Here is a 14,822-nt window from a genome sequence, read left to right as displayed (position 1 = left end):
TTGGCTAATTTAGGATTTTCTTTAGGCTAATTTGGCATTTAACTAATATTTAAGCTAGCTATCAGATTAAGCATTTTTAGCTATCGTCACTAGCATCTTTAGCGGCCAAATTTAGCTTACAGCATTCACACTAGTGTTGTAATATATCTCGTTTTTAGTTGGTTTAAAGCTAGTGACGGTTAAGTGCTTTACATCCACGTTCCGAATGACCTGATTAGTCGACTACTCTGAAAAAATAATCGGTGATTAGTCGACAGCTAAAACATTATTTTGTGGCAGCTCTACTCATCACTCACCTCCATTAATAAGGGCCTCTGTCCGATGGCAGCCATTCCCTGCAGAGCGTTCACCTCAGCAACCAGCACTCGATGGAGCAGCTGTCAGGACGTTTGAGCACGTTCAGGAATCAGAGGAACCTCCAGGAGACAAACTCTGGAAACTCACCTTAACGTTGCAGACTGTGTGGCCCTGCTCGTTCACGTGCTCACAGTTGGAGATCACCTGCTCGATCTGAGCGCGCTCAAAGAAATCCAGCTGCAGCAGCTCCGGCATGTCCTGACTGAAGTCGATGGCATCCAGTACGCTCAGTAACTTCCTGCGCACTGATCAGAGAATTTAAAGACAAAACCTCAAATCTCTGTAAGTATAGAACCTAATCTCATTAAAAAATAAATTAATTAATTAAAAAAGACTGCCATATTCAAAAGAAAATGGACACAAACCCTTAGACACGGTGTCGAAATGAAGGAAGCCGCTGACAGATCTGGTTTCTTCTTCCATGACGGATTCTCCATCAGCTAAAGAGGGAAAAAAAAAAGAATTTTTTTTAAGTTTTTCAGTTTCAACAATCATAAAACCCCAGAATTACAAAGAGAACTCCCTACATGCATGCTGGGCGTGCGGCTGGTCGTCCAGCAGCAGGCTGACGAGGCGCTGAGTGTGTGAACGCTGGCGGTTCAGCGAGGTCACTCTCAGCTCGATGGCGGCCGTTTTCATGAGCCAGGACATCTGGGAGAGGGCGGCGATCTGGTCACCTGGAGAAGCAGCGGAGCAGAAAAGTAAGTTATACTGCAGGAAAATCCTCACAATGTGATTTTATGCAAAAGTTTTGAAGTCACCTGACAGGATGAAGGGCAGGTGCTGCAAATGAGAAAACAGGAAGTCCTGGCTGGTCCTCAAATAGCGCATGGTGGGTCCGGATGTGTCTGGACAGGCGCACAGCTGGTAGATCACCTACAGGAGCAGCAGATCTTTACTTTTGATCTTCTTTTATTCCCGTACACCTGAAGCATTTGCTCACCTGGTAGCAGAGCTCCGCCAGGTGAGGCGCCTGCTGTGTGAGGACGGGCCCGGACCTCTTCTCGGTGCCTCTCTGCAGCAGGCTCAGGATGGCGTGCAGGCAGCTTCGCGGACATCCCAACACACCTGTGAACAGCAGCTTTATTCCACTGAGGTCCACCTCAGAGACACGCGGAGCTTCAGTGATCCTTACCTGGATCCTGCAGGTTGGTGGAGGACACGGGCTTCTTGACTTCATAGCCCAACAGATAAAGAGCCAGGTTGGGCGACTTCAGCTCCAAGGAGGTGATGAGCAGGTTCAGGATGTGGATCTGGGTTTCATGCCGGATTCTTGACACTTTCTTTTGGGAATCGGGTTCTGGAGGGGAAACAGAGAAACAGAAATCGTATTTAATCATCTCAGTTGCAGGTTTACAAACATTTGATTCTTTCAGACCACATATGTCAAAGTCAAGGCGGCCCTCCAGAACATTTGATTGTTATTAATGCCCCGATGTTATCTTGCTTCTGACTTGTATACTTTTGACAAAATATATTTTTATGGAGAGTAAAATATTGAAAGTTATTTAAGGTTTAAGTTGATTTATTCTGGAATAATATTCCTGCTTTTTATTATTCAGAATTATGTTAAAAAGTTACAGTTAAAGTTTGGAAAATTATCATTCTGCTAGCTTTTTGGACTATTTCAGCTACATACTAGCTATTTTGGATAATTTTTGATATTTTAGGCCATTTTAGACTTAGGCTAATATTTACATGCTAGCTGCTTTGGCTAATTTAGGATTTTTTTCAGTTTTTTAGGATTTTTGAAGTTTAGTTTTTTTTTCAGCAACATGATAGCTGTTATGGATAACCTATTTTTTTGTTTGTTTTGGCTAATTTGGCATTTAGCTAATATATAAGCTGACTATCAGCTTCAGTGTTTTTAGCAATCAATTTCAGCATCTTCAGCAGCCAAATTCAGCATTCACACTAGGATCAAGTAAAGCATTAGGTAATGCTGTATATCTAGTTCATAATAATGTTAAAAAGTTATAGTTTTAAAGTTTAAAATTTTATTTTTAGAGTGTTCAGCAAATGTTTATCCTGTTTGACCTAAAGTGTGTTTTGGATTTTGGCCCCTTGTTTGAGTTCGACATTCTTGTTTTACAGCTTCTGGAAATGTAATTTAAGGAAGAAACGACTTACCGTCTTCTGTTTCTAGTCCTTCTTCTGCTTCTTCGTTGTCCAGACACTCCACAAAACCAGCCATGAGTTTTTCGCTCACAGTCTGAATAAACAGAACAAATCTTTTGACTAAAATAAAAAGGATTTTAAATCTGAAATTCATTCTAACAGCTTAATATCGTCCACTGTGTGCTATTAAACTTGTTTAGTAAAGTAAAAGTAAAAATCATTCAAGAGGAGTACTTGAGCTGGTAGATTTGAACTAACCTGGTCGTGAGTGAAATCTCCCACCAGCCTCATCTGGATGTTGGGGTAGGTGGCGATGCGACGCAGAATCTTGGCGCTCTGGAAAGCAGCTTCTGGGTTTGAGCTGCTGTGATAAAGATACCTGCAGGAGAAGAAAGAAACTTCATTCTCCAAAACAAGGACAAACACTGATACCTGTCTCTTCTGATGTGATGAATTCTCTACAAAGACGGACAAGTGAAGGTTCATTCCAGAGAACAAAGCTGCAGGATCTCACCTGGCGATGTTGACGATGTGATCAGCTCGTCGGGTCTGAGAGCTGACGCCCTGGAGGAGCTGCTCCAGAGGAGAAACCAGCAGGGAGGCCTGGCTCTCCCTGAGGAGATCCATGAACACCACCTCCTTCTGCAGAGTCAAGTCCAGAAGACACAGGCAGTGCAACACCGCCGACTCCAAGTGCTTTTTACCTGTGAAGAGGAACCGTGTGGTCAGACAGACGCAAACTATCATCAGTGTTTGAGTCTCAGCAGTAGTGCTGGTAAAAACTATTATTTTAATCGTCAAACTATCACCGATTATTTTTTAAATTAGTCAACTAATCGGGTGTTGCACAAAGTGGATGTAAAACACACATTTTAACCATCATTAGTTTTTAAATAACTAAAACTAGATAAATGGCATTAAGTGCGATAATGCTAGTGTGAATGCTGTAAGCTGAATTTGGCTGCTGAAGATGCAGACATTTTAACTAGAAACGTTGAAGTCGAAAAGTGAAATCGCTGAAGCTGAAAACACCAAAGCTGATAGCCAGCAAAAACATTAGGCAAGTGCCAAATTAGCCTAAAAACTAAAGAAAGCTAAGTTAGCCAAAACAGCTAGCATGTAGCTGAAATATTAGCTAAACTCCAAAATAGCCTAAAAAACTGATAAAATCCTAAATTAGCCAAAATAGCTAGCATGTAGCTAAAATACTAGCTAAACTCTAAAGTAGCCTAAAAAACAAAAAAAACACCTAAATTAGCCCAAATAGCTAGCAAGCAGCTGAAATATTAGCTAAACTCCAAGTTAGCCCAAAAACAGAAAAAAAAATATCTTAAATTAGCCAAAACAGCTAGCATGTAGCAGAAATATTTGCTGAATTCCAAAACAGCCTAAAAAACAAAAAAAAAAACTAATTAGTCAAAATAGCTAGCATGTAGCTGAAATATTAGCTAAACTCTAAAGTAGCCTAAAAAACAAAAAAAACACCTAAATTAGCCCAAATAGCTAGCAAGCAGCTGAAATATTAGCTAAACTCCAAATTAGCCTAAACAACTCAGAAAGCCTAAGTTAGCTAAAATAGCTAAAATATTAAGTAAACTCAAAAATAGCGTAAAAAAACATTAGTCAATGCCTAAATAGTCCAAAGAGCTGCAGAATGCCATTATAACTTTCAACTTTACCACACTAACTCCATATAATATAAAGTAACGACTAATCAACTATTAAATTAGTCAATTATTTTAATAGTCGTCTAATCGTGGCAGCTCTAGGCGGCAGTAGAGCGCTCTCCCACCCGGGAAGGGGGCGTAGGTGTCCAGCTGACGCATGCCTTCCTCCAGCAGACTCAGACACAGCGCCAACATGGGCGACTCGTTGAGCAGGTGGAACATGATGTTGTGGCCTGGGAGCTTGTGGGCTGGAACCTGCTCGCCCTGGAGCTCCACCGTCTCCTGGATGAAGTCCGACGGCTGCGGCTCGTAGTCACGCAGCAGCTTGTGGAAAACCTCCAGGACGGCGTCGGCCACCTCCCACTGACAGAGACAAAAGATGAGGTTAACAACCGTTTAGCATAAAAAAGCCTGCATGACTGTGAGTCTACCTTCTCAGCCGGACGGCGGTACGCTCTGGTAGGAAACGGCAGGAACACCGACTCCCGGAGGAAGTTTAAGTAGGGCTGAAAGCCCGGCACTCGCAGCCCCGCCCCCAGATTAACGGGCATGCTGCTCTCCACCAGCGTGCTGATCAGCTGACAGAAGGCTCGCGTCAGCGGGTATTCCTCAGAGCTCGACTCGATCTCACTCAGCTCCACCTGAGAGAGAGACAGTTACGACATCCTTAAACACTCAGAACTGTTTATTCCGCAGCACGATTTTCCATTCTTACAGAGATCCTCCAGGAATCTAACCCGCTTCATTTTAAAAGTATAAAGTGAGAACCAAAACTGATGGAAACTTGCCTCAATTCCTGCAGCTTGGCGCTGTCCTGGAACTCGAACCGTCTGCAGAATCTGCAGCACAAGAAACAGAGTTACAAAAACATTTGTTACTACTTAAATAAATGATAAAAATGAGACAAAACATTTCATGATGTATTCAAGTACATATAAGCAGTTTGTTTTTACCAAGTATTTCTAAGAGTTGATCTGATCTAAATTTCTTTCATTATTTCTACATGTTCAGCAACAGAAATCCTGTCGCAAAATGCAGAATTGAGGTTTAAATCAATATTAACAGCAGAGAAGGAGAAACTAAAGATTTATATTACAAAAAACAATTTATATGTTAAATGAAACACCTAAAGATGCCACTCCGGTCACCTTTTGATCTATTTTCACAGCGTTCATTGTAGTCTTTTAATTATGATGCCTTTTTTTTTTAGGAACAGTAAAAAAAAAAACGTATCATTTTCTACGACATAGTTTCTGCAGAGCAGCAGGAGTTCATCAGAAATTCACCTTTGAGTTTGTGGGTGGGATTGTTGTTGTGGAGCAACACCGCCCCCCTTCCCCTTGATGCTGCTAAGAGCTCAGAGCAGGAGCTTGTGACCCGCCCAGACACAATTAGAGCTAGGTGGATAAAATGGATCTGAATCGATCTAAGCTTCAAAGATCAATAATTGATCCATAAAAGTAGAGATTGATCTAATGCATAATACTAAAGTCTGCTAGCTTGATGCTAACTTATAATGGGATTTCAAATAGGGCGGCTAATGCTAACGCTCGGTGGACCTAAACATAAATAACTGACTAACCGAACATCTTTATCCCGGACAAGCCCCCAAATGGTTGAGGCTCAGAAGCATGACTGAGGTAATTCACAGGCATGAATTTCCAAAATCTTTTAAGGAAATATTTTTAAAACTAACCATTTGTGGTCAAAAACAGTTTTTTCCTCATACTTTCTTCTTCTTCTTCTAGAATAAGGTGTACTGCTGTAGCGCAATCGCCACCTAGTGGCCAAACTGAAACGCCCTCCAGGAGAAGCAGAACAATTCTCTGTTCCAGAATCCATGTAACACTGTATGATATAAACAATCTCATTATTATTTCACTGATACATTTTACAGTATGTGAACTGTATCAGATTAATATTTATATAGATTAATGTATTTCTATACAAATGTGGCTAAATGTGTGATCTCAAATTGAATTGAAAGAATAAAAAAAAAATTGGAATTGAATTGATTCTGCAAATTACTGATAATACCCAGTCCTTTTTTCAGACTGCATTTCTTTCTGATTCACAATTTGAACTAAAAAGTTTCATTACCTGAGATAATGCTAGTGTGAATACTTTTGCTGAAAGTAGTTGCTGAAGATGCTGAAACTTTTTGATGAAAATGGTGATGCAATTGACTTTAATTGCTGAAAGGATTTTCTGAAAATGCAAAAACTATTTGGAAAATGTCAAACTTGCTAAAATACGGAAAATTTTGTTAAAGAACTATGAAAGAGCGCTGAAGCTGAACTACATTTCTGGAAAAGTCGTAGTAAAATTACTTAAAAATCCACAATACATGCCAGTTTAGCAAAAAATATTTAGTATATTGCTAAAATAGAAGCTAAACTCTATATTACAATAAAAAACCTCAGTAGATGCAAAATTAGCCAAAAAAGCTAGCTTGTTGCTTAAATACAAGCTAAACTCCAAGTAGGCCAAAATTCCTCAGTAAACTATTTTAGTCAAAGACGTTAGCATGTTGCTAAAATAGAAGCTAAACCAAATGTTTCCAAATGTTTTGAAAAAAATATTTTAAAAGATGAAAACATGAATATATTTAAAGGCTTGTTGTTAATTTACTTAAAACTTTGACATTTGAAGACTTTTCCATTTATTTCTTATGGGGCATATTTTGCTGAATATTTAAAAACCTATAAGGTTTAAGAATACCAAAAGTACAAGTAGTAATGTCCTTAATAAGCTGAACGTTTTGATACCAAGATTGTAGATATTGCTGAAAGTTTGATCGAGTTTTTACGTGCAGAAAAACGTGCAGAAAGGAGCAGGAGGATCACTATAGTAATATATATATATATATATATATATATTATCTTAACTTTCTTTATCAGAAATGCGACTAGAACACGCTAAAAGCACAATTTTCATCAGAGTGTTCTGTGGACTCTGATTTTATTTATTGTTCACTCGATCAATGTAATTCAGCTCCACCTGTGTGTACTCCAGCGACGGCCAGAGCGACGCGGCGATCTCTGGAGACTTCCCGAAAGCCGCCAGGCAGTGAAGCAGCTCGGCCTTCAGGACGGGCGGGACGCTGCACTGCAGCAGACCCAACATGACCACGACGGGGGTCCACTGCGGGTGCTCGCACAGCGCCAGCCGAGCGTTCTCACTCTGAGAGAGACATTTTAAGAATTTTAAATCCAAAGACAGATCCCGCTCTCTGCATGCTGCAGGCTGCCTCGTACCCATGTGATGATGGTGGCGAGCAACTGCAGGAAGGAGGTCAGCGCCTCCAGCTCTCGTTGGGTGATGCCCCGGAGCGGCGGGTGGCGGAACTGCGCTGCGTCGGGGTTTGGGAGGTCGCGCCGCAGGTTCTCGTGGTAGAGCATGAGGGAGTGGAAGAAGTGTTCCCATGAGACCGGGCTGCCAGAAACGCCCTGGATGTTGTCACCTGCACAAAAAGTCACAACCAATCAATCCAAGATTTGGGAATTCTGCAGATTAAAACATAAAACCAACAAGAAAAACACCTGAGAGTCTAATAAAATAAGAAATTTACATTTTTATTAAGTCTCACCACAAATAAATATTTAACTAAGCCGGAAATGTGTCTTTTATAGATGAAAATTGTGTTTTTAACATGTTTTTGTGGCATTTTTCTGGTTACAGAGAACATATATTGAGACAATTAAGTTCAAACGTGCATTTCTGACTAATTCAATTTGAATAAGGTTTTATTTGTGACATAAAAACTACACTGAGCGGACCAAAAGCTCCCTGCTCTCAGCAACAGGGATGGATGTACGGAGTGATTATTGTGCCACTATTTTACAAGCAAAAGTCAGTTTTGAGATCAATATTTTCTAAATTGCAAACAAAATGTAAAGTTTTAAGAACAAAATGTCATAATTTGCAAATAAAAGTCAGTTGGATAAAAGTCACACGTGTGCAAACTCTGTCGCACCATAAATAAATAAATATGGAGGAAACACGGCAAATTTGCAAAATCACACGGCGCAGTTCCATCGACAGGAGGAGTAAACTTATTTAATAAAAAGTTAAACAAGTTTACTGATCTTGTCTTTACTTAAAAATCATATTGGTCTAGTAAAGAGAAAACATGCAGATCTGAGATGCATTGATAACTGTTTCATAATGAAAGGTGCCTCGATATTCACATCTCGATTAAAATGGATAAAAAGATGAAACGAGTGGAGCTTCAAACTTTATTAAAAATGCCGGTTAGATCTTACTGTGTGTGGCTCCATTTGTTTTCAGCAGACTGAAGCAGTAGTGAGCGCACTGCGGCCCGTTGGAGAGTCCTTTCAGCATTTTCAGGTAGGAAATGTAGAGAGTGGAGGGCAGAAGATCTCCCATCTGACGTACAAACTTGGACAGAACCACCTGGAAGAAGGATGGAGTCAAAGGTTAGAGAAAAGACCAAAAAACTACAATCAAACTGACAATTGTTGTCGTGTCAAACCTGTTTATGAGGCGGCCGTTGCAGAGCCATTCCCAAGTAGGATCCCTGCAGTGAGGTGTGTTGCAGAGACTCCGTCGGACACCAGAACTCCAGTCCAAGCTCCAGTCCAAACGGGTCTCTGCTGTAGAACTCCCCAATCTGAAGGGAGAAGGGAGGCCGTGTGAGGTCTGCAGGACTCCGATCCTGTGTTTGATGGTGAAACTCACCAGCAGCATCAGGTGATCCAAGTCCTTCCTCAACGATGACGGAAGCTCGCTGTCCATCTGCAGGGAAATGTGCACCAGACGAGCGTCCTCGTCGGCACGGTTACGCAGCTGCTTCACCTGCAGCCACAAAAACATAAACAAATATTAAAAACGAAGCATCAAAAATATGACATTTGTGTTCACAAAATAGGAAAAAAACCTTCATAGGCATCAAAGCCAGGAAGTCTGTGATGAGCGAATGAAGGCGGCGGACGTAAAACTCTTCCTGAGTGAAGTTGTCGCATCCCAGCATGCCCTCCTTCATGAAGAGGAAGACGTCTCCCAGCAGAGCCTGGTCAGCCAGCGCTTCGTCTGCTTCTGTGAATTCCACCAGAGCTGCAACCACACATTTTTTTTTAAATAAGGTTTCTTCAGGTGGATTTATCGCTCAGTTCCAAGGAAGACACGACCGACCTGAGCCCTGGGGAAGCTGGGACAGGACCCTCAGAGTCAGAGCCCAGGCAAGCTTGCACACAGCCTGCAGTCCAGGAAGCTTCCACGATTGGCTGTCCATCAGCCGGCTGTGAACGGCAGAAACGTACTGCCTCTCCGTGAGCAGCGGCAGCGCCTGGAGAAGGTCTGAAGCAACAAAAAACATCTGTCACTGCAGGTAAACCTTCACTATCTTACCATGAATCATCTTAAAGCACACGTGTCAAAGTCAAGGCCCGGGGGCCAGATCCGGCCCTCCAGATAATTCTATCCGGCCCTCCAGATCATTTTATTTTATTTTTATTAATGACCCGTTGTTATCTCGACTCATTTCTAACTTGTATAATTTTGACAAAATATATATTTTATGGAGAGTAAAATATTGAAAGTTATTTAAGGTTTAAGTTGATTTATTCTGGAATAATATTCCTGACTTTCTATTATTCACAATCATGTTAAAAGTTACGGAATTTAAAGTTTAAAAAATTGTCATTCTGTTAGCTTTTTGGACTATTTTGGAATTTACTAAGATTTTTTAGGCTATTTTGGAGTTTAACTAATAATTTAGCTACACGCTAACTCTTTTTTGGGGTTTTTAGCCTAATGTCTCATTTAGCTAGTATTTTAGCTTGTTATCAGCTTCAACGTTTTCAGCTATTAATTTCAGTGATTTCAGTTATCAGCTTTAGTGTTTTCAGCTATTAGTTTCAGTGATTTCAGCTATTAGCTTCAGCGTTTTCAGCTTTGACTTCAGCATTTTCAGCTTTGGATTTTGTCAGTTTTGCCATTTTCAGCTATTAATTTCAGTGTTGTCAGCTATTAGCTTCAGCATTTTTAGCCATCAGCTTCTGCATTTTCAGCCATCAGCTTCTGCATTTTCAGCCATCAGTTTAAGCATTTTCAGCTATCAGCTTCGGCAATTTCAGGTATAAGCTTCAGTGATTTCAGCCATCAGCCTCAGCATCTTCAGCTTTTAACTTCAGCATTTTCAGCTTTCAGTTCAAGCATTTCAGCTATCAGCTTCAGCGTTTTCAGCTATTAGCTTTAATGATTTCCGCTATCAGCTTCAGCATCTTCAGCTATCAACACTAGCACCTTCAGTGGCCAAATTCAGCTTACAGCATTCACACTAGCATTATCACAGGTAATGCTATATATCTAGTTCTTAATTATGTTAAAAAGTTACAGTTTTAAAGTTTTAAAAATGTAGTTTTAGAGTGTTCAATAAATGTTTATCCTGTTCGACCTGCGACCTGAGGTGCGTTTTGGATTTTGGTCCCTTGTGTGATTGACTTTGACACCTCTGCTTTGAAGGATCTGAGCTGCTCTCACCTTCTCTGTCTTCAGTTCCTTGTTCTATAAAACTGACGTCCAAACAGTAAAGCAGCGCCATCACGAGAGCAAGGTTCACGCTGTCCAGCGACCCGTCCGCCTGAGCCGTGACCGTCTCCAGGTGGCCGATGAGGGCGAGGGTGTCATCTTTGGTCAAAGGCGACTGGCAGGTCCAGGCGAACAGGCTGTCTGCCAGAGCCTGCCGGCACTCTCTGATGAGGTCACCGACCTGGACACGGACAGAGAAAGGCCTTTCACTCTCCAGGTTCAAACCAAACAAGGAAAATGACTTTAAGTTTAGCTTTGCTCCCACCTCCTTCCTGTGCTTCTCGTTACCCAGACCTCGCTCCTTCTGCAGCCGCTCGAACTCCTTCGCCACACTTATGTCTGACACCAGGGTGAGGATGCGCTTGGTCAGGCCCTGGTTCATCAGCTCATCCGTGAAGCGTGTGGTCAGAGCCACCAGCTCTCCACTGGGACAGAAAAGAGTGACATCTATTAACTCGCTTTGGAAAGACTTTAAACCTCTTCTCCGTTTTTTGATCATCACCTTAAATCCAAGGTGAAAGTTTTGCCGTGGCGTGATTGGATGAGCGTCCGCAGAGAGTTGGCCACACAAAGCTTTCCGTCCCAGTAGAGAAGCACCGCTACTAAACCTCGAGTCAGGCCTGGAAACTGAGGCTGCTGCTGTTCACCTGGTGGAACAAACATCCGGTCTATAGCAGCAGCTCTGCATGTTGCTCCAAACCATGAATGTGATCACAAAAGTCCTGAACTACCGGTCAGCAGAAGCTCTAAGGCTGCCATCTCCCCGATGTCAAAAAGGTCGCTGAGGATGAAGGCCTCGGTCAGGAGCTGCTCTGGAAGCAGCCGCGACCCCTGCTGACCCTGGATGGCGATGCCCTCTGTGCTGGCTTTGCGTACTTTCTCCTTTTGGTCAGCACTTTTGGGCTACAGAAGAATGAAAAGATAAAAACAATAACGACAACCGTCTTAGAACTCACAAAGTAAACAGAAAAGAAAGATAAATGTTAGCAGGGTATCTCACCGGGTTTCTGAAGAGTGAGAGAAAGTGTGGTTTGTGCTTTTTCAGCTGCAGGTCCAGCAGGTGGACGCTCTCCGTCTGTCTCCTCAGGATAGCGCCATCTACAGTCTCCCACAGCTCCTTCAGGGGTCCCCACAGACTGGCTCCTGAAGGGGTTCAAGTGACTTTTAGAAACCTTCACTCCTCACAGATATTTATTTACACATCGTCTCGATTCTGAGAAAAAAATGTCTCGTTTTAAAAAACGACTTTTTCAAGATTGAATTTGCTTCTTCTGATAGATTTTAGGGAGAGATTGTCCACATTCTGCTGCAATAATGTGTTTTGTAGTGTTTTATTGCTGCCATGCTAAGTCGACTAATCAACGACTAATCGACTATTAAAAAAGTCGATGACTAATTTATTGGTCGATTAGTCGTTACTTTATATTACATATAGTCAGAGTGTAGTAAAGTTAAAAGTTATAATGACATTCGGCAGCGTCTTGGACAATTTTTGCATTTATTAAGGTTTATTTAGGTTATTTTGGAGTTTAGCTAATATTTCAGCTGCATGCTAGCTATTTTGGCTAATTCAGGCTTTTTTTTGTTTGTTAGGCTAATTTGGCATTTAAGTATTATTTTAGCTGACTATCAGCTTCAGCGTTTTCAGCTGTCAATTTCAGCATCTTCAGCAACCAAATTCAGCTTGCAGCATTCACACATATCACAGATAATGCGTGTGAATATATCTAATTTTTAGTTAGTTTAAAGCTAATGATGGTTAAGATGTGTATTTTACATCCACATTTTGCACGACACGATTAGTCGACTAGTAAAATAATCGTTTTTGGCAGCTCTAGTAGTGTTGTAGTGATAACTCTGCTAATTAATTATATATTTGACTGCAGAGTTTGTCCCATGTCAGTCCTGTCTTAAACTCCCAACCCCACAAACTAATATGCAAAAACAACACAAATCCTGCAAGAACGTCCACATCTTTGGGATAATTTTGCTTAAAAAATCAGTCAAAAATAACCACAAAAGTAAATGACATGACCAATTCTACGAAAACTTTAAATAATTTCCATCCAATTAAATCCTGATTTTTCCAATAAAGAGTCAAACTATCCTGTTTGTATTTTAATGGCAGCGTATAAGTGACCAACAGATTATTTTCAGATGTAATCCAGAAAACAGGAAAAATCCTGCAGCAGAGATAATCATAGAAAGATGTCTCATTTTCATTTAATCTACTCCCTTCAGAAAACACTAAAGCAAATCTCCATAAAATAGAGATGTCAAAGATACGTACTGAAAAAAATCAATCAAGCACTGGCAGGAACAGCAGTAAAAAAAAAAAAAAAAAAAATCACAGTTATAAACGAGATAAATTGGTGAAAAGTAAAAAATTGATCAGGAAGTAAATAATCGGTTTGTGGCAAACTCCCTGTTTTGGAAAAATATTGAGAGTTGTGTGGCTTATATAATAAACTTTTTTCTTTCTTTCAAACAATCCCCAAATAAATTAAAATGACATACTTTTGTTTAACCACAAAGAACAAAACAGACCAAAATTTTAAAGTTTTAATGTTTAAGCCTGTTGTGCCAAAGACTTTTTGATTTTGCAGCTAAAAATAAAAAATGTTGGCAAGAACACAAAAAATTCTCAGTTGAAAAGTGTTTTCATATAAGTTTTAAATGCTAAATAAACTATAAATATCTAGATTTTATCCTTTTAGGTAAATTAGTTGGTTTGTATCATATAACTATCAATGTTGTTGAATCTTTTATGAATCGATTCATTGAACATGCATTTGTTTTGAGATTCTATCAAATCATGTCAGAGGAAAATATACACATCTCTACTGTAGAAAAAAAAAATAAAATAACTGAAATCTAAAACTTACAATTGATACATCCAGATGTTGGTAAATTGAAAATTCTGTCTCACGTGTTATGATCAATAATCAGAGTAATTTCAAAGATTTTGTATGTACAGAAACCAAAAAACATCCTTTTAATTTAAATCTTTGTGCCTTTTCTTAAATTATTATTATTATTATTTATATTTTGCATGATTGCACGAGGGACTGAGAGGACGATAATTTATTCTGTGCCTTAATATAATTATAATTTATAATCTTCAGAAAAAGATAAATGCTTCTCTAAGATTTTGTTTATCTTTATAGAGAAAAAAATAATTATTAATATTATTTATAAAGCACTTAAACTGTCCATAAGTGCTGTACAACCACAGAATAAAAGCATTTAAAAAATAAGATAAAAATAAATGACAATAACTATTGTCGTGCATCAATTAGCTGCCTTTTTACCATTCATGCTTTGACTACTATTCATATTATCTTTCATCTTGATGAATAAATATTTTCAAAGCTTAAATGACCAAATAAATCTGTCAAGTTGATATACAAGCATGAATAAATCAGAATATTAGTGGGAAGTATAGATTCATGATTTAATTTAAAAAAAAATCTAACAAAGAATACTGTAACAAAATATCACTTGACTATTTTTATATGCATATAAAACTGATTAACTTTTTAATGGGCAGCAAAAACGAGCACTCTAAGTAACTGTAGATATTAAACTTTGATAGAAGACCATAAATAAGCATGTCTAATTTCACCAAAATGTTTAAGCCGGTATTATGATAAAAACTGAAAGCCCTCTTGTGATGCACTAAAACGATACTCAATTGGTTTTAATTGTTGCTGTTTTTTTAAATAACAGTAATTAACAAAAAACAACCTTCATTAGATGTCTGTTTTTCAGCCTCGATGTGTCCTAACTGTACAACAACCCGAGCCAAACTAGCTTCGGCTTGACATCAACGAGGCTAGGCTAAATTAGCAAACAGTCGCAAACTTGGAATGACTCAAACAGGTAAAACGCGCTTAAACGCTGGACTATCTTAAAGCAATCTACATCTGAATGTGTTTATTTAATTGACACGTGTTAATTGAAACGAACAAAGAAGTATTAATAAATTCAATGGCTGTCTTTACCTAAATTTACCGCCATCTGCCCCGCCATGATCAGCTCTGAAAACCTGGACGGCAGATGAGATGCTGCACATGTGCCGGTTTGAAATTTGACACCTTAAATGTCTTAATCCAGAAGATGTATTTT

The 14,822-nt window shown here is 39.6% G+C and overlaps 1 protein-coding gene across 1 annotated transcript in view; it reads right to left on the bottom strand.

Annotated features, from left to right (window-relative positions):
- nup205 (nucleoporin 205) overlaps positions 1–14,819 on the bottom strand; it is a 25,409-nt gene extending 10,590 nt beyond the window's left edge. Inside the window, exons 1-26 of the mRNA XM_024281856.2 lie at positions 14,699–14,819; positions 11,695–11,837; positions 11,426–11,597; positions 11,197–11,341; positions 10,960–11,119; positions 10,647–10,875; positions 9,297–9,461; positions 9,043–9,218; positions 8,844–8,960; positions 8,638–8,775; positions 8,408–8,558; positions 7,400–7,605; positions 7,143–7,325; positions 4,931–4,981; positions 4,574–4,783; positions 4,268–4,505; positions 2,990–3,179; positions 2,734–2,854; positions 2,488–2,569; positions 1,493–1,657; positions 1,301–1,425; positions 1,119–1,233; positions 885–1,034; positions 723–797; positions 445–602; positions 297–377 (exon numbers count right to left, since the gene is read on the bottom strand). Of these exons, the coding sequence (XP_024137624.1) occupies positions 297–377; positions 445–602; positions 723–797; positions 885–1,034; positions 1,119–1,233; positions 1,301–1,425; positions 1,493–1,657; positions 2,488–2,569; positions 2,734–2,854; positions 2,990–3,179; positions 4,268–4,505; positions 4,574–4,783; positions 4,931–4,981; positions 7,143–7,325; positions 7,400–7,605; positions 8,408–8,558; positions 8,638–8,775; positions 8,844–8,960; positions 9,043–9,218; positions 9,297–9,461; positions 10,647–10,875; positions 10,960–11,119; positions 11,197–11,341; positions 11,426–11,597; positions 11,695–11,837; positions 14,699–14,726 (3,774 nt within the window). The 5' untranslated portion in view covers positions 14,727–14,819. The remainder of the gene's footprint in view (positions 1–296; positions 378–444; positions 603–722; positions 798–884; positions 1,035–1,118; positions 1,234–1,300; positions 1,426–1,492; positions 1,658–2,487; positions 2,570–2,733; positions 2,855–2,989; positions 3,180–4,267; positions 4,506–4,573; positions 4,784–4,930; positions 4,982–7,142; positions 7,326–7,399; positions 7,606–8,407; positions 8,559–8,637; positions 8,776–8,843; positions 8,961–9,042; positions 9,219–9,296; positions 9,462–10,646; positions 10,876–10,959; positions 11,120–11,196; positions 11,342–11,425; positions 11,598–11,694; positions 11,838–14,698) is intronic.
- Positions 14,820–14,822: the final 3 nt, after the last annotated feature.

Source organism: Oryzias melastigma, linkage group LG6 (genome assembly GCF_002922805.2).
Source record: "Oryzias melastigma strain HK-1 linkage group LG6, ASM292280v2, whole genome shotgun sequence".
In the NCBI taxonomy this organism is placed as follows: Eukaryota; Metazoa; Chordata; class Actinopteri; order Beloniformes; family Adrianichthyidae; genus Oryzias; species Oryzias melastigma.
Note: the sequence above shows the minus strand (reverse complement) of the source record. Positions and strands in the feature narration are given on the sequence as shown.